This window comes from Leguminivora glycinivorella, chromosome 12, assembly GCF_023078275.1.
Source record: "Leguminivora glycinivorella isolate SPB_JAAS2020 chromosome 12, LegGlyc_1.1, whole genome shotgun sequence".
In the NCBI taxonomy this organism is placed as follows: domain Eukaryota; kingdom Metazoa; phylum Arthropoda; class Insecta; order Lepidoptera; family Tortricidae; genus Leguminivora; species Leguminivora glycinivorella.
This window is the reverse complement of record NC_062982.1, coordinates 20,316,474-20,340,850: the sequence shown is the minus strand read 5'-3', so window position 1 is coordinate 20,340,850 and position 24,377 is coordinate 20,316,474. Positions and strand designations below refer to the sequence as shown.

General features: G+C 37.9%; 1 protein-coding gene across 1 annotated transcript; it reads right to left on the bottom strand.

Moving 5' to 3' along the window:
- Positions 1 to 3,232: 3,232 nt before the first annotated feature.
- Positions 3,233 to 24,211, bottom strand: LOC125231906 (large subunit GTPase 1 homolog). The gene is made up of 11 exons (XM_048137505.1): positions 24,018 to 24,211; positions 22,804 to 23,027; positions 19,931 to 20,024; positions 17,523 to 17,650; positions 16,113 to 16,233; positions 13,423 to 13,905; positions 12,698 to 12,850; positions 10,294 to 10,429; positions 7,408 to 7,598; positions 6,844 to 6,932; positions 3,233 to 4,069 (listed from the first exon to the last, which is right to left on the bottom strand). The coding sequence occupies exons 1-11, from the start codon at positions 24,108 to 24,110 to the stop codon at positions 3,946 to 3,948; spliced, it is 1,836 nt and encodes a 611-aa protein (XP_047993462.1). The 5' UTR covers positions 24,111 to 24,211; the 3' UTR covers positions 3,233 to 3,945.
- Positions 24,212 to 24,377: the final 166 nt, after the last annotated feature.

The window sequence follows — 24,377 nt, the reverse complement described above, 5'->3', positions numbered from 1 at the left end:
GCTAGTCAGACTTTTGAAATACGTTGTTGCTGCAATCAGTGATGACCTGACGATAGACGGAATCTTCGGATGGTGTGACAGCACTATCGTTCTCTCGTGGTTGAAGACATCGCCACATTTGTTGCAGACTTTTGAGGGAAATCGAGTTTCTCAGATTCTAAATTGCAGTTTAAACATAGCCTGGAGACACTTACCTTCAGAAATGAACCCTGCTGATGTCGCGAGTCGCGGTTGTCGCGCGTCAGTACTATTGGAGCATCCTTTATGGTGGGGACCTCCTTGGTTATCAGGTGATGCGGAGACCTGGCCCAGGAATATAATGGACAAAGCGGAAGATCCATTACCTGGATTGCGGAAAGTGAAGGTAAATGTTCAGGCCCTGGTCGGGATTGTTGACAAAGATAATATTTTTACGCGGTTTAGTTGTTTAAATATGCTATTGACGGTCGTAGCATATTGTTTCCGGTTTGTCAACAATGCCAGGCCTTTGTCCGAGAAACTTAGGGGGATATTATCAGTCCCAGAGCGACGGTTCGCTTTGCAGCGGTTAATCAAATTGGTTCAGCAGGAGGAGTTTGCGGATGATATCCACTGCTTAGACCAGAATAAACAATGTTCCAAGCGGCTACGTCGGCTTTTGCCGTTTATTGCGGATGACGGTTTATTGCGCGTTGGAGGTCGTTTGGAGCATTCAAGTTTGTCTTTTCCACGAAAGCATCCGGTGATTTTACCAAAATCACATGCTCTAACGGTTTTGATCGTGGATCATTTTCATGTGACCTATTGCCACGCGGGGGCAACAGTTTTGATGTCGGTATTACAGCGGCAATTTTGGATTCTTTCTGCGGGACAAGTGATTCGTACACGAATTTTCAAGTGTATGAAATGTTTTAAAACCAAAGCCAGACCAACAGCGCCGATTATGTCAGCGCTGCCATGGGATCGAGTTAATGCGACTGGTGTGTTTCACACAGTGCAAACTGATTTTGCTGGTCCATTCAGCATTAAGCAGTCTCGTTTGCGGAACGCAAAAATTCTGAAGGCGTATCTTTGCGTATTTATCTGCTCTGCATCCAAAGGGGTTCATTTGGAGTGTGTCACTGACCTTTCGACAGAAGGGTTTCTTGCGGCTTTGACACGGTTCACATCTCGACGCGGAATGCCGAGTGTGATACGTTCAGATTGCGGAACCAATTATACAGGTGCCAACAGATACTTGGATGATGTGCGGAAATATTTGGCTTCTGAGGAAGCACAACAAGGGCTTAGCGACGGCGCGGCCAAACAGTCTATAACGTGGCGGTTTAATTCGCCAGCGGCGCCACATTTCGGTGGTCTTTTTGAGGCGACCGTAAAGTCGGCTAAGACACTATTGCGGCGCGTCATAGGTGAACAGGTTTTAACGTTTGACGAATTGGTAACGGTATTTACCAGGGTGGAGGCAGTCCTTAATTGTCGTCCTCTATGCCCATTGACCCAAGATCCTAATGAATTGGAGGTTTTGACGCCTGCTCATCTACTTATTGGAAGACCTTTGCTTTCGGTTCCGGAGTACAATTTCGAAGACATTCCGAACTCACGGTTGAATCGGTTTAACTTAATACAAGCTATGTCTCAACGGTTGTGGAGAAAATGGAGTGAACAATACCTCCATTCTCTTCAAATGCGTAGAAAATGGACATCTCCAACTGATCCGCCTCAGCTGGGTGATCTTGTCCTGATAAAGGAGGAGAATTTACCTCCTCTAAAATGGAAGTTAGGTAGGATAGAAGATCTGCTACGCGGCAAAGACGGTGTTGTTAGGGTAGTACGTCTTAAAACTTCTACAGGTAGCCTCACGCGGCCTGTTGTTAAAATTTGTAGGCTTCCTTTGGACGACTAAGCGGAGTTAGCGTTACCAAATTGTTTTAATTTAGTGTTTTATTTGTTTGTTGTTGATAAAGGCTTTAGCCTTTCTCGGGCGGGGGAATGTTTAGTTTTAATACCAGTTTCGGAACGTTTCTAAATTGTTTACATGTCATGTCTCACTCGCACATCATTTTATCATATATATTTATTTCGTATGGGGAATGGGGCATGCGCAAAAGACGCTACTTATATTTGGAACTAAGTTTAAAAATTTTATGACAAGAGAAAGAAATAATGTCAGTGGAAGAAAGAAAATTGACGTCCACGGCGGTGGTGGACTGCGGATAAAATTAAAGAAAATTTGTGTTTAATATACGGCGAGCGGAAAAGCCGTAACATATTACGCGGCGACCTACAACACGAAGCGCGGGTGAGTGTAGGGCTTATTATATATATTTTTCTTTTAAGTTCTTCCCATTTTTGTTTGCACCCCGAAACGGTGAAAATCTTCCTAAGGTGCCGATTTCCGGACAGAACCAGCGCCCTTTTGTCCAAAGAACCCAAACTCACGCCAATCGGGTGGCGGGGAGGTTCTCTGGTACATGGACACACTTTTGCTAGTCTGACAAGAACGCCTTTCTGCCCTGGTGATAAGGTTCAATTTAGTATGGCAAAAAAGTGTGAGCTCAGTCCCTATTGAAAGTCCATGGTTCTAACACTTTCTTCACGTAGGCCGGTTTTTGGCACATATTCTATAGTATATTATTATGACGTCTATTTTTGTTTACACGTGCTGCAAAGATGGTAATCGTGGGTGGTAAAAGTGGTCCAAGGGTCTATCGCGAATCACGTTCGACGTTTCACCTCCCTGTCACACTTATGTACGTTAATATAAGTGCGATAGAGAAGGAACAAGTCTGACGTGGTTCGGTAGGTCTATTATCTTAGGTACGAAATTAGTGATGACCGGCAATAACCTTGTTTTTTGTTGCTGTGTGAAAAGTTGTATGATATTGAAGTCTGTCAGCGCGAGTCAATAATAGTACATTATGCAACATGGGGCGTAAGTTAAACATTGCATACGAGAGTATCGTTCACACGCGATGGCTTGCGGAGCTTAATTATACTCAAATATGCAGAAATTTCATAACTCCTCAGGAAATAGTAGATTACACACCTATGCCAGTAAAGTAAAAAATGTCTCAGATCATGTGTAATTAGCGGCCGAGGCGAAGCCGAGGTCAGCTAACATGGTATGGAATCTACTATATCTATAAAATGTTCAAATATCTTTGTTGTTGTAATATTACTCAACTTCCGCTAGAGCGGCAGTAGAATACTATATTAATAGTGTGGGACACAATTGGAGAAAAGATACACAAAATAATGTTTACAACATTTATTTTTTAAAAGCTTTCATGACCACAGAAATGATGTGGCTGTATGTTATAAATATAGAGCTTCATGACTATGTCAATTAAGTCTAAGTAAACGAAATACCACTTCTTATTCCTAGTCGTAGTTAACAAAAATAGTTGCATAGTCAGAAATGAATATAGTATACCACTGAACTAACTTAAATTATAGTTCAAATCCTACAACATACCTATTGATGTGCCGACGGAAAGTTTCCAAAATTCTGAAATTTTCACATAGGAAAACTTCGGAAACTTTCCATACTTTGTATGAACAATTGTATGGATGGAAACTTTCCATTTCATAAATTTAAATTCCCTTTTTCGTGAAAGTTTCGTGAATTTTTCAAGAAATTTAAGATTTTTTTGAAAGTTTCCGCAACTTGCACATCACTAAACATACCAGAATGATAGTCACAGTTATCTACGTGACAGCTTGATAGAGACAGTTTGTCTCTTTCAATAGTGTAGTGTTAAATAGTGATGGTTGCTTTATCACGAGGATAACTCCGACCATCATACGCCTGATAATTGGTTTTGGAAATTACAATCATAGTGTATTAACAATAAGTTTCATTATTGCTGACAATTGTTAATGCAACAAAAAATTGACTAAGTATTAGTTATAAACTAACTAAATAAATGATAAACATCGATACGTTACGACTAATGCCTTCTCCCTCTAATGTTCGTCAAGATGCGCATAAACACGTCTAAGTTTCTCCCTCTTGTTCTTATTGGCGTGCTTTTTCTCGAACTTCCAGGGTTTGCTCATCATTTGCTCCGCTGACTGCGCTCCGACAATGCTGAAAAATTGACTTTTTTGTAATACTATAACTGTGGAAACTAATGATGTTTAATAGAAAAATACGTATTTGTTATTTGTTAGTAATTGTTACTCTATAATATATTAAATATCGTAATATTCGTAATTGGTTATTCGTAGTACCATATTCACGACAGTGAGAATAGTTATTTGTTATACAAGGGGGCAAAGTTGTATTTTAACGCCGAGTGTGGAATTTGAAAAACGAGCAAGTGAAAGGATTCTATAGTTGAACCACGAGCGAAGCGAGTGGTTCCAGAATAGAATCCTGAACTTGCGAGTTTTTTAACACACGAGAAGTAAAATACATTTGCACCCGAGTGTAACACAAAACTTTTCCCCTCACTATAGCGAGGAAACTACAACGCAAAAAATGCGTTTATCACTGCTTCCAGTAGTTCCACAGGTGGTAAATCATCTTTATTACTAGATTAACCTACTTTTATCAATTTTAAATCAGTTATTTTGACTTTATTCAAGGTCAAATTACTTTACCCACTAGTGGATAAAATGCGTTTTTACCCGCTGGTATTAAAGGACAAAACACGTGTTTCCGAGCTAGTGAGGGGAAAAATTATTTATTTGCCCTAGTTGACGGCATTTCCTTTTTACCTAATAAATTAATAATAAATACAAGAAAAGTAGATTTTTTTTTGGAATAACAAGGATTTTTATTCACCCTATAATTGTAACAAAAACGATTTCCTATTTATATACGTCCCATAGGTTTATTTACAGGAAAAATAATTTAAAAAACTGGTAAGAATTGAGGGTTTATGAACAGTGTACTCTATCTCGAATTGGACTACAAATATTGACACCTCCTAGAAGGTACTAATTTTTTTTTATAATTATTTGTTATACAAGGGGGCAAAGTTGTATTTTAACGCCGAGTGTGGAATTGAAAAACGAGCAAGTGAAAGGATTCTATAGTTGAACCACGAGCGAAGCGAGTGGTTCGAGAATAGAATCCTGAACTTGCGAGTTTTTTAACACACGAGAAGTAAAATACATTTGCACCCGAGTGGTTGCCAGGTAATTCGATGTTGATACGACGGTGAACGACGCTATTAACATTAATTTTAACTTGAATGATGATAATCTTCGTCCATTGATTATGAAGATGACTCGTAGAAAAAGTATTGTATACAATAGTGATATAATTAAACTTTTCACTCTCGTACCGTACTATTAGGCCACTCAGCAAGCTTCGTGGCCTAAACATGGTACTCGACTGAAAATCTTTGAATTTAATTTTGTGGTTAGGTTATTCACCCCCGAAAACCCCCACATAACAAATTTCTGCGAAATCGCTTGAGCTGTTTCCGAGATCGCCGGTATATATAAATAAATAAATATACAAGAGTTGTTCGTTTAAAGGTATTAGAAAAAAAAATACCATAGACTAGACCTAGCCTAGGTTTAACTAATCTCGTCTTTGTTATATTATTAGAAAAGGCTGTAGTTTTGACAAGTCTCTAAATAAATCATACTTTTTTTTTTTGATGTTTCCAAATAAATGAACCCTTATGGACGATGGTAATTGCTTAATTTAGCGATTAGTCTGGTCATTTATCTCTTATGTCATGAATAAAAAAATGGTTTTTCAAATGTAAATACTACATACTAGCTTTAGACCGCGGGTTCGCTCACGTTAAATTCGAAAATTGCGGAATTTTCCTTACAAACTTCCACCCTCCCATTTTAGGGAAGAGGAGGTTAGAAAGAGACAAAAAACCGGCCAAGAGCGTGTCAGGCCACACTCAGTGTAGGGTTCCGTAGTTTTCCGTATTTTTCTCAAAAACTACTGAACCTATCAAGAAAAAAAGTAGCCTATGTCACTCTCCATCCCTTTAACTATCTCCACTTAAAAAATCACGTCAATTCGTCGCTCCGTTTTGCCGTGAAAGACGGACAAACAAACAGACACACACACTTTCCCATTTATAATATTAGTATGGATTACAAAAGATTGAAGATCACCGGTGGAGAATAGATTTGTGACTGTGTATTTTGTGACATTTGGAGCTACCTGTCACCATTTCTGTGTTTAATTCTTTGTGTTGTCAGAAATAAATGTTCCTGTCTTTTCTAATAAATGTTTAACTTCAAAAATGAAAAATTAGATGACAACAATCGTTTTTACGAGAACAAAGAGTTCGTAATTTTAAGATAAAAAATAAGAAAGGATTTTTCCCCTCACTAGCTCGGAAACACGTGTTTTGTCCTTTAATACCAGCGGGTAAAAACGCATTTTATCCACTAGTGGGTATAAGGATAATTTGACCTTAAGAATAAAGTCAAACTAACTGCTTTAAAATTGAAAAAAGCAGGTGAATCTAGTAATAAAGATGATTTACCACCTGTGGAACTATCAGTGATAAACGCATTTTTTGAGTGCTGGTAACAAAATAGGAATAATAAAAACAAATTTAACTTTTTCTGTGTACTGACAGTGATGACGTCACTGAATAAGTTGACATTGTCAGTAAATGCGAGAACAGCCAAAACAATGCTCTCGCTCGTGGTTCAACTTTTTGAATCCTTTCATTCTGTTTTTCAATTCCACACTCGGCGTTAAAATACAACTTTGCCCCCCTGTATAACAAATAACTATTAACCCTGCTTGCAGTATTTTTTGCACGTATGGCGAAAAAAAAATGTGATTACTTGAACGAGTTCCTATTAGTTCTCGATTTATTTTATTGAATATTAAGAAAATGCTCTGAAAATACATAATGTTGTAATTCTTACCCCATAATAGGTTTTCCTTTGACATGCGCCGAAGTTTTGTTCGTCGCGAAAAACGCCTTGTCCATTTCAGCGGATTTGCTTACCCAACCCTGAAGAGAAAATAAACCATTTAATAACGTGGGTAATACGTTTTATTCTCAGTTAATTTACGGATAATCTTGCTTGTATACTGTAGAGTTAAGTGACACCCATGGCATGATTGCAAATTAATTTCCGTGAAGGGCGGATCAGTTAATTCTGCAACGTACTTGTACAATAAGAATTTTAAATGATTCACGGTTAGATCGCGCAATTCGCGAACGAAGGTAACTTTAACATCCACTCGCCATCTTCGGTTTTCTGTAATCATGAATATCATGATACATGTAACTGTGTTGAAATATCGGGAGCGCGACAAAAATCGAAAAGGTAATCACGGTCAATAAAAAGTGTAACTTACATTTTGTTTTATATTTTTGGTCACGTCTATGACTCTCGAGAAGAAGTCCACTAAAAGTTGTTTTTTACCAGATCCTATATGAATTTGGAGGAGTAGATAAGTGTGTTTGGTGTGGTGTGACTAACCTCAACAGCCCTGGTTTCCCTGGGCGTGGGTTTCCTCTTGGAGTCCTTCAGCAGCTCTTCCACGGGCGCGGGCGCGGCGCCTGGTGGGAGGGAGGCCCAGCGCAGGCGGCCGGCGGCGGCGTCCTTGAGCAGGAGGCGAGCGGAGCGGGACTGGTCGGGCTGACCCGCGGCCGTCATGAAGCCGCGGTTGACTGTACATAAAAGAAGAATTATGAACGTGTGGTGAATGGTTAAGAATTTGACCACCCGTGGATTTCATGGAAGTCGACTGTGCGTGGAATATAGGTTAGATTGAAGTAGAAACACGCCGAGGTGTCAATGTTTCCCCTCTTTCCCCCAACTTTTGTATCCCTGATTTCAGTTTTTTAATATTTCCATGAAAACCGTGAAAGCTATCATCACGATGTCTAGGAGAAGTATATTCTTCATAAAATTCTCTACAATATTGTCTATGGAAGTATAAAGCTAGAACTTATAATTTTCAAACTATGCTCATTTTCCCCTAACGATATTTCTCTTTGGTGACCTGAACGATAAGTAAGACTAGCGACTTTGCTCTTTTACCTGTGGCGATGTTGCTTCACAAAATTGTTCCTTGGGTCAAACTGATCCGGTTTTGCTCAATAGTTAAGAAATCGCACGTCACTTCCCCCCACAAAGACAAGGGGAAAGGGCCGATTTCCTCGGTGAAAACTATGCATTACATCTTTTTGCTCTTAGCGACTAGGGCAAATCGTATATCATTTTCGTGTAATATAGGGACGAGTTAATCATTTCTGAAAAAATCGTTGCACCTTTTCATACAAAAATAACGATTTTATAGCAAAATAATAAATTTCGATGTATTTCATTAAGTATGGAAGTTATGGCATTTACAGTTACAATGCGGTAATTATCAACAAATAAAACATAGGACAGATTAGCCAATAACCCAGTTCTGATGATGGAATCGTGGAGAGGTCGAGGGAACTCCTCAAATATTAAAGGCATAAGATATAGTGATTTTTGTGTTTCTATAAGAACAGCATGCATTTACGTTGAGAACAGTGACAAATCGTTTTTTTTTGTATGATAAGGTGCAACGATTTTTTCAGAAATGATTAACTTGTCCTTATATTACACGAAAATGATATACGATTTGCCCTAGTCACTAAGAGCAAAAAGATGTAATGCATAGTTTTCACCGAGGATATCGGCCCTTTCCCCTTGTTTTTGTGGGGGGTAGTGACGTGCGATTTCATGACTATTGAGCAAAATCGGATCAGTTTGACCCAAGGAACAATTTTGTGAAGCAATAGCTTTATACTTCCAAAGACAATATTGTGGAGAATTTTATGAAGAACATATTTCTCCTAGACATCGTGATGGTAGCTTTCACGGTTTTCATGGACATATTAAAAAACTGAAATCAGGGATACAAAAGTGGGGGAAAGAGGGGAAACATTGACACCTCGGCATGATATTTTCTTATAAACCTATCTATATACATGACAAGTTTCATGCTTTCTGCCAGCAGGGACTGTACATTTCTCATACTTATTAGCCGTTAAGAACTCGACTATTAGGTTTTTTCAATGTGAAAAGAAAGACCAATAAAAATACAAAGTTATCCTATGAATTTATTATCTATATATATATATATATATATATATATATATTCATAGAATCAAATCAAGCTACAGGGTAAATATGAATCCAATGTCTTTAATTAGACAATTACATAAGTTTTTTTTTTTAATTATGTCTTGCAATACTGCCAACATTTTAAAGCTGTCATGTATATTTCTTTTTCTGGTAATACTGTTTGCAACACCAAATCCTATTTTCCGATTTACTAATAGTTTCAAATTCAAACATTCAGGAAGACGTAGGGAACAAATCAAATTATTTTATTAAATATTCTTATTGATGGCAGCACCATCTCTCTCGCTATATCGTAATCCTGCAAAAGGATTCATATAGGAGGTGCAAGCACAAATTGCTCGCCCTTAGAGTTGGTCAAAGGCGCCTAGCCTTCAGAGATAACATACACTAGAGAAATTTCGACGGGTACCTCGGCGGTCGAGGTGGTGTAACGGTTTAGCACGTCAGCCGCGTTAGCTGGAGACCCGGGTTCGATTCCCAGCTTCGCCAACAGTGGGCTTGATCGCTTTTTCTTTAGTGTATGGTATCTATTTCAGTTTATAATTCAGGAAGACCCTAGGCTCGGTAAATAGCTGCGATATTTACTATTGTCTATCCTCTGGGGAGTCGTGTCATAAATATACTAATACATAGCGTTTAGAGTCTACGCCCACAGTGCTAAAGTTGAAATTTGTCTAAAAAGATGACGTGACAAGGCTTCACGAGGCTATTATAGTTAGTACAGTCAAGTTCATAAATATATGTCACCTTGTTGCAACGACTTACGGTAAAGAAATGTACACATATTTATGAACTCGACTGTACATGGTAGAGATGCAACGAATAGTTGTTTGGCCGGATACCGGATACCGAATATTCGGCCTAACCATCGTCCGAATATTCGGTATCCGGCCGCCGAATATTCGGACAGCAGAATTTTACCTACAATACCTACAATTTGCACGCGTCGTGCAGGTTTTGACTTGTTTCGTAGTGAACTTCGCGCAGAGTCCGTTTTTGTATAAATGTTTTTTTTTTTTATAATTAAGGGCTATGATTATAAGTATTATAACCGTAACTGTTTTTTTTTACATTTAATTTGTTTACTCCAAAATCATTCAATCAAAAATAGCACATCCGGTGTCCGGCCGGATAGTACGTCACTATCCGGTATCCGGCCGAATATTAAAATAAGGGCCGAATAGGCCGGATACCGAATAGTAACCGAATATTCGGTGCATCTCTAGTACATGGTATACTCACAGGCGTGCGCGGTAAGTATCTGTTTGTAGTTAAACTCGCCGTCGTCTTGTGGCAGTAAAAGTCCATATTTCTGTTCGAACACATGTTTGCCAACAAGTTGGCAGAGTCGCGCCATTGCTGCGTCGTGAGACCGCATCTGAACAAAATGTAGTAAGTTTATTAGGTAAGGTCTTGGTATCTTAAATAGTAGGGCACTGGGCTAACGATCCAGCGGTTGTGGGTTCAAGTCAGACTCAAGACTGATTTTTTTCACTACAAGATCTGTGAACAATTCCAATTTTAATGGACGTCAACACACACACACCCACACACACACCATACATATTCTCACACACTCTCTCACACTACCTAAATCACTAGTTACGGAACTCTCTTGTTTTCATTTGATCTTTTCATTCTTAGCTTAACGTTATATTTTATATTAATTGTAATAGGTACTTATATTTGTAAGTTTGCATGCACTTAGTATTTTTTTTTTTTAAGCCGCTGTTATCTGGTCAAATCACGCATGTAGCTGACTTCCACGACACAGGCTTGGGGGTCGTCGATTAATTGCATACTGTATTTTAAACAAATTCTCTTGGTTAATAATTTTTTTTTAATTTAATTTTTTAATTCGAAATACTCTGTCTGTCTGTCTGTCTGTCTGTCTGTCTGTCTGTCTGTCTGTCTGTCTGTCTGTCTGTCTGTCTGTTATCTCGATTTTGATGAAATTTTTTTTATTTCGAAAAAAAAGGGATGAAGGGGTTGAAAAAGAGGTTGAAAGTTTGTAATTTTTAATTTTAAATGATAAAACCATGAAACTTTATATTTTAGCACTTGATAAGAAATCATTAAACATATATTTAAAGTCACATACAGGTCGAACGCGATTAATTAACATTATTTTTACCTTTAAAATAAACATGGTGGGAAATAAACATTAACTAAAAGCGGGTAGATTATATTTATTTGTCTACCCCGAACATTTATATAAATTAATATCGGGTAGTTTTGTGTTGTTTACATCTCCGGTGACATTTTGCTGGGACGTCAGTCTTCCGCGACCACGGCCAGTGCAACCTGGCCGAAACGTTGGGAAAAAAGGTAAAAATAATGTTAATTAATCGCGTTCGACCTGTATGTGACTTTAAATATGTGTACAAAGCGCGAGAACTTAAAGTGTTATATCATTAAACATCTTGATAAGGGATAGGGATAGGGGGATAGCGATAGGGATAGCGATAGGGAAAGCGATAGGGATAGCCATAGGGATAGCGATAGCGATAGCGATAGCGATAGCGATAGCGATAGCGATAGCGATAGCGATAGCGATAGCGTTAGCGATACGGATACGGATAATATGGGTATCGTTAGAGGGATACGGATAATCGGTCGGCGGTCTCTTACAATCAATGTGCTCTAAGACGATCGTTGTTTGCTTGCTTGAAGATTACGTTTGCGATAAGTATAAGCAAAATGTAAAAAATTGTAAGGGATAATAGAAAAAAGTACTTTTTACCCACCGATCATAGTGTCGAAATACGGGCTATGTTGGGATGTTTATAAAGGTTTCCCCAGCGTATATAGAATTACCTACGCTGTGGTCGATGTGTAATATTTCTACAATCATTGCAAGCAAAAGTATTATGTGCAATCGAAATAATCGCAGATAAATATACCTACAGAGAAACCTACGGTCCCTACGGATCCAAATGAAAATCTTAATGAATACTTTTATTACGCGGGCGAAGCCGCGGGTAAAAGCTAGTGCATACATAATCAGAAGATATAGGTTAACAAGTATTACCAGTAATTATCGAATTAAATGCACGCACACGATTAGCTGTTCGCGTCATGTGGACTAATTTCACTAAGCCTAAAATTTTTCCGATTTTTCAACTAATCGCAAACCATCTGAATTTCATATACACGGTGCTCGTGAGCATTGCGAGAGACTTTAACAACGCATTTACGACGCCAAAAGAAATATATAAGTATATTTTTTTAATACAAATGAAGAAAATTAAAAAAAAAATGTATTTTTTTTACTATATTTGAATGTATGATGTTCACATAAAAAATAAATGTTATTCATTAAATTGACACTTAAAATGAGTTTTAAGGTTAATTTTCTTAAAACCTCATTTTTGAAAGGTTTTGCTTCTTACTTTTTGACGTCATCTTACTTTTTTTTTAGATATTTGTATAGTAGTGTGACTACTTGAAAAAAGAACAAATTAAAAAAAAAAACAATAAAATAAGTTGATTTGTTCCCTAGTTGTATAGTGAGACTATTCTTCATTATGGCATCAACGCTGTCAAAAAAGCCTTTTGTACTGAGTAACAATAAGATTTTTTTTTCAATTGGTAATAACTCTAAAACTAGGCGAAATCGAGAAAAGTATATATGACATTATATTACCTGGTCTATGGGTAAGACAGCAGTCAGCAACAAGTCTGGAGCGACGGCGTACGCAGGAAGCACCAGACCGGGACAGTCCAGCAGTTGCAGGTTTGCGTCCAGCACCAAGCTCTGGATGTGTCGCGTATGGCCGGGCATTGAGCTTACGCTCACCTAGAAGAAAATTACGCCCAGTATTAGACCCAGGATTAGTATTAAGCCCAGTTTCAAACAAGTACCTAAATAAAAAAAAATGCAGTTTCTGAGACAACTGACAGTCTATTCCATCACTTAATTTAATTTTTTTGAAGTAGTTTTGGGAATCATTTTAAATATTTTTAATAAATTTTAACTTCGAGAAACGTCTGAAATCGATGTTTTTAAATTTATTCTAAGCATGGCATCGTTTGCAGACGTTTATGCTAATCAGAAGTTAAAATTTAGAATGGTTAGCGCATCGTAACGTGAATTTTCAATATGACTTGGGACTCCGATTGCTGTTTAAGAAGTTTGATACTCTTACGGTAGATGTCGCTACGGGTCCCATTGACCTAAGTGGTGGAAAATTTCGCTGCCTTGGTTGATGTCTTGGTGGCTCAGTTGGCAGAGCGCTGGAGTAAGCCGTGAGTTCAAATCACACTCAAGGCAAACATTTTTCACTTTTAGATTATTTTTTATTTATTTCATTTAACCAAAATAGTTCAAAAGATAAGCTTATTCAAATAAAACTACAACAAAAATCTTACCTTCTTAGTCTGCATCAGCACATTGACTGTACTAGATTTCCCCACGTTGGGATACCCAATCATGCCAACTGTGATCCTAGGCGGGTTCTTCAAATGCCCCAATTCTTGCTTCTTCAATACCTCCACTAATCTATCTCTATCAAAAACTTCATACGAATTCTCCACTCCCTTCTCTGTAGTTTCTTCGCTTTGCAAAGGTTCTATCGGCTTCCCTAACCTCAAATTCTCTAGAACCATGTCTAAATTGTCTTGAATCTTGCTCAGTCTATCGGCGGTACTTGACACAGCAGTATCGAGATCTATAATCTGCTTTTTGAACAATTCTATATCTTCCTCCGTAGATTTTAAGGCTTCTTTTTCGTCTTCTGAATCGGCGGTTTCTGTGTCTGAGTCTGTAGGGGGGTTCTCTGATTCGCTCTCTTCGGAGATTTTTCGCTCTTTATTTGTTTCTTTTGCGGCGGAGAAAAATATTATAGGAACATTCTGTAATAGGAAAAGAATTTAAGAAGTAGCAATACATAGGAAAACACATACATAGAATATAACATGCAAAGAAATATCGCAAGCATTGCTTTTGGCTGGAAACCGCAAAATGCAAGCCGTGGCTCCGGGCGCCCGGTTCACTCATGGAAGCGGTCCGTCGAAAATGACCTACGAGCGGCTGGTTTGAGCTGGAGCGAGGCCACGAGGGTCGCTGAAGATAGGAAGGCGTGGCGCGAGCTTGTGAAGGCCCTTTGCACCTCTGGGGTGCCTTAGGACCACAACAACAACAACAATTAACAATACATAGGTAAACGCAATAATTAAATGTGTCATCCCACATGCATTTTGCAATAAGATGTCAACTCAAAAATTTTACGAATAAAGTTCACATTTTATTACAAAATGCATGTGGGATTACACATTACGCCGTGTCTTGCGTGGGCGACCGTCGCCGTCGCGTCTCATACTTCCATATCGATAAGGTTTGATTTCGTATGCGTCGCATCGCCGTCGCGCGACCATCGCGCGACCGTCGCCCACGCAAGTGGCGACGTGGCGTTACAGTGTATCAGCATGTGTGATATGATTCACCCAATTTCTACACGAACAAAATATAAAGAAACGTTAATTAAAGTTATGTGACATATTTTTCATAAACCAAACCAAAATCTTCGGCATAAGCTCATCTAATCGCCTCTAAAAGCGCGGTTATTTTATGCCATATATGCAGCGATCAATGCATGCAACCACAAGTAATCGGACGGAACAAAGTGCAAAAATAAAAAATGGAAAAAATGTTTTATTAGGGTACCCCCCCCCCTACATGTAAAGTGGGGGCTGATTTTTTTTTCATTTCAACCCCAACGTGTGATATATTGTTAAATAGGTATTTAAAAATGAATAAGGGTTTACTAAGATCGTTTTTTGATAATATTAATATTTTCAGAAATAATCGCTCCTAAAGGAAAAAAAAGTGCGTCCCCCCCCCTCTAACTTTTGAACCATATGTTTAAAAAAATATGAAAAAAATCACAAAAGTAGAACTTTATAAAGACTTTCTAGGAAAATTGTTTTGAACAATTGATAGGTTCAGTAGTTTTTGAGAAAAATACGGAAAACTACGGAATCCTACACTGAGCGTGGCCCGACACGCTCTTGGCCGGTTTTTATTTTATTGTGCTTTGTTATAAAAATATTGCCTACACTCAAATTAAATTACTTTCTAGCAGTTTCAAAGACAATACAATAGGCTTAAAATTGTATTTTTTTATATACTACGTCGGTAGCAAACAAGCACACGGTCCGCCTGATGGAAAGCGATCACCGTGACCTATGGACGCCTGCAACACAAGGAGTGTCACATGCGCGTTGCCAACCCATTAGAAACTTGTACACTCCCTTTTGCTGTGTTAAGTACACAGCAAAAAGGAGGGTACAAATTCCAAGCAGGGCTCGGGTTGCCGACGACTCAAAGGACAATAGACGGAACAAATTAGTTCCATATAACTTCCGTTAAATTTCTCCGAGTCCGTTAATCGTTAATCTAGTTGGGCTCAGGCGCCATGTGCGCTGCGAAAAACACGTTCTGAACGCTACTACGAAGTACGGCAAATCCTAGGTTTTACCGATGTCGATTGCTAAAAGTCCGAAATAATACCTAAAAAAGTATTCTTCACGTGGATTTGCTTTTACTAACTTTGATTCGGTGAATCCTAAGCTTTACCATGGCGACTGTTGTAGTGATAGGGATAGGGCAGCAAATTCGAGCCCTATTTACGACGACATTCGCTTCCCTAGCCTCTACCGCCCAAAGTGCCACAACAGTCCCGTCATCGCCAGCATCTCTCCTGACACAGCTCTTGGCAGCAGCTCAGGCGATCACTGCCTTCCACGTGCAGCCTAGAGTTCAATAGGCTAGCTTTACTTCGGCCTTTTACAGAAATATAATACGTTATAGTGGATACTGATTCAACTAAATATTTAAAGAAAAGTTCATTTTTTTTCACGTGTTAACGGATTAACGATTAACTTTAACTTACGTTAAATTTGTCGAAATGTATCGCTTTAACGATTAACGAAGTTAACTTTTTTAGTAACGGATTAGCGATTAACGAAGTTAACTATTTGATTAACGGTGCCCAGCTATGGGTACTTCCCCAGTTGGGCTCTGCTCTAGATGTATCAAAGTATTTTTAATGCAAATTTACCTCTTTAGCGAAGTACTCTGCCCACGCTTTCCTTTCGTACTCTGTGGTCAAATCAGCCTTGTTGAGGAGCAAGATACATTTGCATTTCTGTTCTTTTGCATATTTCTCCAGGTCGGCACACCTGTAAGTTTAAATAATAAAATAACGTGAAAAATATTAAAAGTTGTAGTTATTTAAGACGATACGGTAGGGGTCAATTCTCCATACAAACGCTCTCGACTATTTCCTCCCTGGTTTTTGAAGATAGAGCAATGATTTTTTCAACACAGATTGTTATTATTTTTATCTGTGTCGGACCGTTTTGATTTTTTTGATATTCTGCTTTTTAAAGACTCCACGGCCTTTTTCATTGTGGCGCAAAAAAAGGTGTGATACTCAAGATTGGTAACAATTAACCAAAAAAGCTAAACGGTCCGACATAGATTATTTCATTGTTATTCAGATTCTCAAATTTCGTTCTGATTAATTAAGTTTTGAATGAGGAATGAGTCGAGAGCGGAACCTCGATTTTAAAGATTTTTTTGAAATATCTTTTGACTGAGTTGTTCTTAATGGACAATTTTTTCGATAAATCTAGTTAATAACACTTGTATATTTAACTAAAATTCCCAAGGTAAAGGGGGGCTCCTTTCCATTTTAGCATTTTCGCTACCGTATCCTCTTAAGAACGTTTTGTTCCTCAGAAAACATTCCCACCCCAGCGCCCTTAGTACAACTTTCTTTACATCAAGCGTGACTTCAAGTATGGACTCGCGCGCGACAAGGCAAGATGTGCTAAAGGGCTGGTTAATACCTGACATGGTTTTGGTATGTTGTCAGGACTATTTTTTAACCCCCAACCATAGATCAAATATAAGAAGATCATACCATCCCATACATTAAAATGCGACCGCGTAAGAACGCACATACACTACACCACACATAGATGGCGCCACAAAAAATGCCATCGATTATTTGTAGATTGGCGTTAAGTGTCACTTTCGAGCCATAGATCTATGTCAAAAGTGACACTTAACGCCATCTACAAGTATAATCGAAAGCTACAAGACATTTTTTGTGACGCCATCTATGTGTGGTGTAGTGTACACGCGTTCTTAGGCTGTAGCATTTTAATGTATGGGATGGTATGATCTTATATTTAATCTATGCCCCGACGCAATAATGACGGGGTGTTATCAGTTTGACGTGTCTGTCTGTTTGTGTGTGTGTCTGTCTGTGGTATCGTAGCTCCCGAACGGATCAACCGATTTAGATTTAGTTTTTTTTTGTTTGAAAGCTGAGTTAGTCGGGAGTGTTTTCAGCCATGCTTCATGAAAATCGGTCCAGTTTTTTGTGGGGAGGTTTGTCCTTCACTTGTAAACATTAGATGTCAACGTTTACCAAGTCTATGTTTAAACTAAAGTAGCAAACCTGAAGAGCAGAGGGTTCCTGGCATCCAGTAGTATGAGCACAACATCTGCTTTTTCCAGGGTTCTCCAGAGTTGCTTCCATAGCTCCAAGTTACGTTCGTAAGGCGTTAGAGCGGCTCCAAGTTTTGCCTTAGGAAAATTACAACAGTGAGTATAGTTACAGGTAGAGATGGGCCGAAAATTCGGTAAATATTCGGTTTTCGGCAAGTTTTTCAATGTTCGTATTCGGCCGAATAATTCGGTTGCATTGCCGAATATTTACCGAATAAACAAAGTAAATAACTATTGGATAATAAGCTCCTATTTTAGTAGCTTTCTAGGGAACTACTAAAAAGAGATAATTGAAATTGCCTATGCGTCAAAATATAAATACAAAGTTGAAAAAACCGTAGTTTAAGAGTTGAGAAGATTTCAGAGTTGTTTTAACTAAGTTTTAATTAAATCCACTAAATCGTAAGAACATAATTATGTAGTTCTAGTAACATATGTAACCATTATCAATCATGAAACTATTAATTTTAATCTTAACATCCGCTTTCTAAATATGGCGTAACCGAATATTCGGCCGAATGTTCGGTTCGGTAAGAGCTGAACCGAATGTTCGGCCGAATATCCGTATTCGGCAAAGTCCATATTCGGCCCATCTCTAGTTACAGGCTTACCCCTTATTCATAAAAAACTTACTGAACTGATTAGAGTGACTAGCTAAAATGTTTGGCCCATTCTGTTATGTATGTATTAGAAAGGGACAAAACACTTTTTTAACTAATCAGTTCGGTAATTTTTTTATGAATAAGGGAGTTAGAGAATAGGTACTGAAAACCAAAGTTCGGAAATTACGAGCATCGTCACTCCAAAACTCCAAATACGTAGCTTATTACGTTCACGTAGTTAGTAACCGCCCAGGGTGCGTAGCCAAATGCACAAACGCTCACGATAATATCTGTTTCGTAGCTATCTATCTTTATCGCTCTTGGACTGCATTTCTGTCGGCGTCTCGCGTCGACGATTGCCATTCGGCTACGCCGGCAGGTGACGGGTGATTGCAGTAGTTGCCCTCTGAAGGGTGATTACAGTATGGAAATAGTTATTTGTTATATCAAGGGGGCAAAGTTGTATTTTAACGCCGAGTGTGGAATTGAAAAACGAGCAAGTGAAAGGATTCTATAGTTGAACCACGAGCGAAGCGAGTGTCTTTACGTTTCGAAAATAGAATCCTGCACATATTATTTTTCAGGCGAGTAACTTTTTTTTAACTTTAGACACGAGAAGTAAAATACATTTGCATTTTCCCGGCCTCCTATTGCACCCGAGTGTAACACAAAACTTTTCCCCTCACTATAGCGAGGAAACTACAACGCAAAAAATGCGTCTAGATTCACCTACTTTAATAAATTTTAAAGCAGTTAATTTGAAGTTATTCAAGGTCAAATTACTTTACCCACTAGTGGATAAAATGCGTTTTTACCCGCTGGTATTAAAGGACAAAACACGTGTTTCCGAGCTAGTGAGAGGAAAAAACATTTGGTTGGATTTACAACAAAATTAATTTCCTAAAAGCCATGAAGGGAAGGTGAAGGCGAGCTGAGAAAAAGCAACTTAAAGCATTCTATATGGACAAAATTGCAAGTAGTGTTAATGGTTCGACGACCGGTCTGGTCAGTCGGTAGTGACCCTGCCTGCTAAGCCGCGGTCCCAGGTTCGAATCCCGGTAAGGGCATTTATTTGTGTGGTGAGCGAAGATATTTGTTCCTGAGTCATGGATGTTTTCTATGTATAAGTATGTATTTATCTATTTAAATATGTATATCGTCGCTTAGCACCCATAGTACAAGCTTTGCTTAGTTTGGGGCTAAGTTGATCTGTCCCCCAATATTTATTTATTTATTTATAAATGTAATGTAAATAGTGTTTATCATTGAATTAAAAAGTTTTTTTTAATAATTTCCCCTTATCTTCAACATATCCTTTGACATAGGCCTCCTCTATAGTTTTCCATTTTTTCCTTTCTTTTGCTTTTTTTAACCCCCGACGCAAAAACGACGGGGTGTTATAAGTTTGACGTGTCTGTCTGTCTGTCTGTGTGTGTGTCAGTCTGTGGCATCGTAGCTCCCGAACGGATGAACCGATTTCGATTTGGTTTTTTTTGTTTGAAAACTGAGTTAGTCGGGAGTGTTCTTAGCCATGTTTCATGAAAATCGGTCCACTATGTCGCGGACGGGGGTTTTTCCAAAATTTATGTAGTATTAAACAATATACCTGGAAGACAATATACCTGGATAATGTCTGGAAGAGATCGCTCTTAAGCGATAAGACCGCCTGTTGTTACCTCTGTTTAATTTGTTTTGTTTCTTGTGTATTACTTGTAAACTATGTGAGGTGTGCAATAAAGAGTATTGTATTGTATACTTGTAAGTCATTGAGGTGCCGACGCCAATCCAGGAAAGATTCCCTTTCACGATTGATTTGCTCCTCTGCAGTGATGCCTGGACTCCAAGCTGGTCTGTAAATTTAAATGATAAAAATTTATACATAATGCATGTAATATAAAAAAATCTCTCAAATACACTTGTAAAAAGAATTAATATTGAATGTAAAGTTTGTAAAATAGTACATTACAATACTAGTGAGGAAAGGAAGTTCGAAACGAGTGGAGATACATACATACATACATACATACAATCACGCCTGTTTCCCATATAGGGGTAGATGTGACAACCGTTTCTTTAACCACCTTTTCATAAATCCGATGCTATACGCGACATCGAAATGTAATTTTACCAAATATCATTTTACAAAAAAAATAAAAATGGGTTAGATTAGGTTAGAACTGCGACCATACAGAAAAAAAACTTGTGCTAGAGAAGTGGGTTAGGTTAGTTTAGAACGGCGACCCTCACAGAAACATACATTTGCTATAAAAATGGGTTAGGTTAGGTTAGAACTGCGACCATACAGAACCAAAATTGTGCTAGAAAAGTGGGTTAGGTTAGGATAGAACTGCGACCCTACAGAAACAAACATTTGCTAGAACAGTGGGTTAGGTTAGGTTAGAACTGCGACCATACAGAAGCAAACATTTGCTAGAAAAGTGGGTTAGGTTAGAACTGTGATCCTCACCGAAACAAACATTTGCAAGTAAAGTGGGTTAGGTTAGGTTAGAACTGCGACCATACAGAAATAAAACTTTGCCATAAACTCTTATGGCAAGGACTCTTAGGTCAAGTAAGAACTGCGACAGCGAAGGTCGGGAACAAACTTTTGTTAAAAAATTAAGGATTTATTGAACTTTTGATATAGCGGCTTATTAATATTTCGAATTATAAAACTATATTACGCCATGCAACATAGCTGTCAAATGATACTTAGGAATTTTAATAAGTGTTAATTCGAATTTCGAACTTTTGATATAGCGGCTAAATAATATTTCGGAATAAAAACTTTACGCGATAAAAAGTAGTTGTCAAATGATTCTTAGGAATTTTAATAAGTGTTGATTCGAATCATAAGCGAAACAAAATTACAGCGAAATAAAAATGGGGAAAATAATAATAGGGGAAAAGTACTTTCGGGCAAACAAAACTTAGGCCAATTAATAAAAAGGGAAGCGTTTTCGGGCTACTAATATTCGACATTACAATTTTCGACTTTTTGATAGGTAACCAGGGGTAGGCGGAGCACATGAAACTGCTAAAGTTACAGTGCCACTCTTGGCAAATAAGGGGTTGAAAGAAAACGAAACTGTGACATTGCAGTGACAGGTTGCCAGACTCTCGCCTACGCCACAATTTACCCCATATCCTACAGTCGCCTTCTACGATACCCATGGGAAGAAAGGGGGTGGTGAAATTCTTAACCCGTCACCACACGGGTGGAGATAAGTTGCTGAAAATATAGTTTTCAGTACAGATGGTGCTTTTTAGGGTTCCGTACCTCAAAAGGAAAAAACGGAACCCTTATAGGATCACTTTGTTGTCCGTCTGTCCGTCCGTCCGTCTGTCAAGACCCTTTTTCTCAGGAACGCGTGGAGGTATGAAGCTGAAATTTATATCAATTACTCAGGTCTACTGTCCCTTGAAGCTGTGAAAAAATCAAACTTCTAAGCCAACGCAATCAAAAGATACAGCCGTTTATGCCGCAAATTTTCGACACTTGCAAGGGAATCAAAACCTACAGGGTGCTTCCCGTGAACTCAGAATCTTGAAATTTGGTACGAAGCAATGTCTTATAGCATAGATAAAAGAAAAATTACGAAAACCATAAATTTTTAGTTACATCACATAATATATTTTTTTTTAATAATTTTAACCTTACTACCCATTTCCTCATAAACGCGTTGAGGTATTAAATTGAAATTCATACCAAATACTCAGGTCTATAATACCTTTAAGCTGTAACAAAATCAAACTTCTATGTCAACGCAATCAAAAGAAACAGCAATTTAAGCTGCATATTTTGAAACTCGCAAGTACTCGCAAGGGAATCAAAACCTAAAGGGTACTTCCAGTCGACCTAGAATCTTGAAATTTGGCATGAAGCAACGTTTTATAGCACACATAAAGGAAAAATTCCGAAAACCTTAAATTTTTAGTTACATTACAAAATATATATTTTTAGGGTTTTTAATAAATATAAACTTATTACTTTTTTCCTCATGAACGCGTAGAGCTATCAAGTTGAAATTCATACGTTTGTACGGAACCCTCGGTGCGCGAGTCCGACTCGCACTTGGCCGGTTTTTTTTTACGCACTAGTGCGGGAAGTGGTTCATTTCTTGTCAGGTCGAAACTTCGGAGGGCCACCTGTACTGAAAAACGTCGTACAATACTCGTGCAAAATGGAAATTCATAAGTTGTGTCGATTATCACCACTCGTTTCGAACTTCCTTTTTTTCGCACTTGTATCGTAATGTACTATTCTTCCCATATTTATCCCTCTATAAAATTGAGGGATTCACACTCATGTGAGATTATACGGCAAAATTAAATATACGTTTGTAATTTCACACTCGGTCTCCATCTTTGACAACTGTACATAGTCGTATTATACTGGTTCGAGTTTTTACCGCGACTTCAATGGTCGTCTTGACGATATTTATTTATTTTGTGAGGATTTCTGATAGATCGTGGAAAAAATAGCTCAGTGTATATTTGTGATAGTTCCAAGTTTCATTTCTGACTATGGCTTGTGGATGTCCACAGCCATAGTTTTATATAGTGATATTAGTGATACAGGCTAGGATAACAGATAAAATAATAATGTTCAAATAAACCAATCCTCACCTTCTAGGCACTGTGAGCGGCTCATCAAAGTTGGGCTGTGACGTAGCCGCCTCCACTTCACTCGGCACCGATTTCACATATCTCAAGTTCATTTTTTCTGCCGTGAACTCTCTCTGAGCAAGCTCTGCAGTAGACAAGAACTCTTGCAAGGAGGACTCTGCTGTTACGGACTGCAGGTTCAGCCGACCCCAGTCGTAGCCATCGTTGATCTCTGTCGTGTGGAGCTGGAATCAAGGGATAAATAAATGAATGTCAAGTGGTCAATTCTTTTTTTTCATCCTATTGTCAGTAATAAAGGCCACAGATCCTTATAGAACATCTCATAAGAAGGTATACTCCCATTTCAATCTAATAAGAACATTTACATTTGCAGCAGCATTATTTTCTCAAACCAGCTAAGTTCATCCAAAATTTACTATTAACAAGGTATAATAAATATTTTTTCATAAGTTTACTTGACTTTAGCTTGGTTTTGAGGATAATAATTAATACACATATATAACATTTTTGCTAGGGAATTTTGATTACAGCTAGGGTATTTTGGTACTTGGAATTGATTTGAGTTTCATTTGTTCGAAAAATTTTAGAAACAATGGAAATGCTACTTTATTAGTTAACATGAAAGTTAAAATTGCATTGAAACCCAATGTACATCTGAATGTACATTAGGCGGCAAGAGGATACAATTTTTAAACTTGATTTCTAACAATATTAATAAATTATTTCAAAGTAAAAGTTGCACATATTGCACAACGTTAACTACCATGTTGAATTTAGTAAATAGGCTAGTTTCCTATACTTAAAATAAAATATTTTATGCAGTGCACGAAATAAAGCACCACATAATTAGAAGAAAAATATGGACAGTAGTTATGTTTAAACATAATTTCTACTTAAGAAGTCCAAGAGAAATATATAATGTAAGTGAATTGACCGTGACGTCACTCCTCAGTATTTCATAGTAATTCCATACTAGCAAATCGTTTTGACAGTTCTTAAAGAGAAGCTGATTTGACTAGTAGGAAACTAGCCTATTAAAGATTGAAGGTAGGTTATCCCACACAAAAACAATTAACATTTCGCGCTGATATTTTACCTACCTCTTAACTAAAACTTAAACAGTTATTCTGTATGTAAGTGGTTAGTACACAGATGTAATAAATTGAAATATTAAACGAGTAGTTGCCGAAATAAGTAAACTGTAAACAAATTACCATTGTGTCTTCAACATGTTTCTTGTGTCGATTCTTAGAAAATCTGTCTTTGATGAGGGCGCGACCTAACGAGTCCTTATTTTTCTTCCCCATTTTTCACATGTGTTGAAACTAGTTTTCAGTTAAATTACTATTTTATATTGAAATCCTGTAACGAAGTAAACGCAATACAATCTCACTCAAACTGTCAAAGAAACACATGTTTTGTTTTGACACTTCGTTCTCGTTGGGTCGCGTTCGAAAACTAACAAATATGACATAAAATCGATTCTGTTAATATGATACTGTATGATACGCAATATAAAATTATCGCCATTTGTGTTTAAAAAGAAACAAATTTTACCTTTTAGTAATATTATA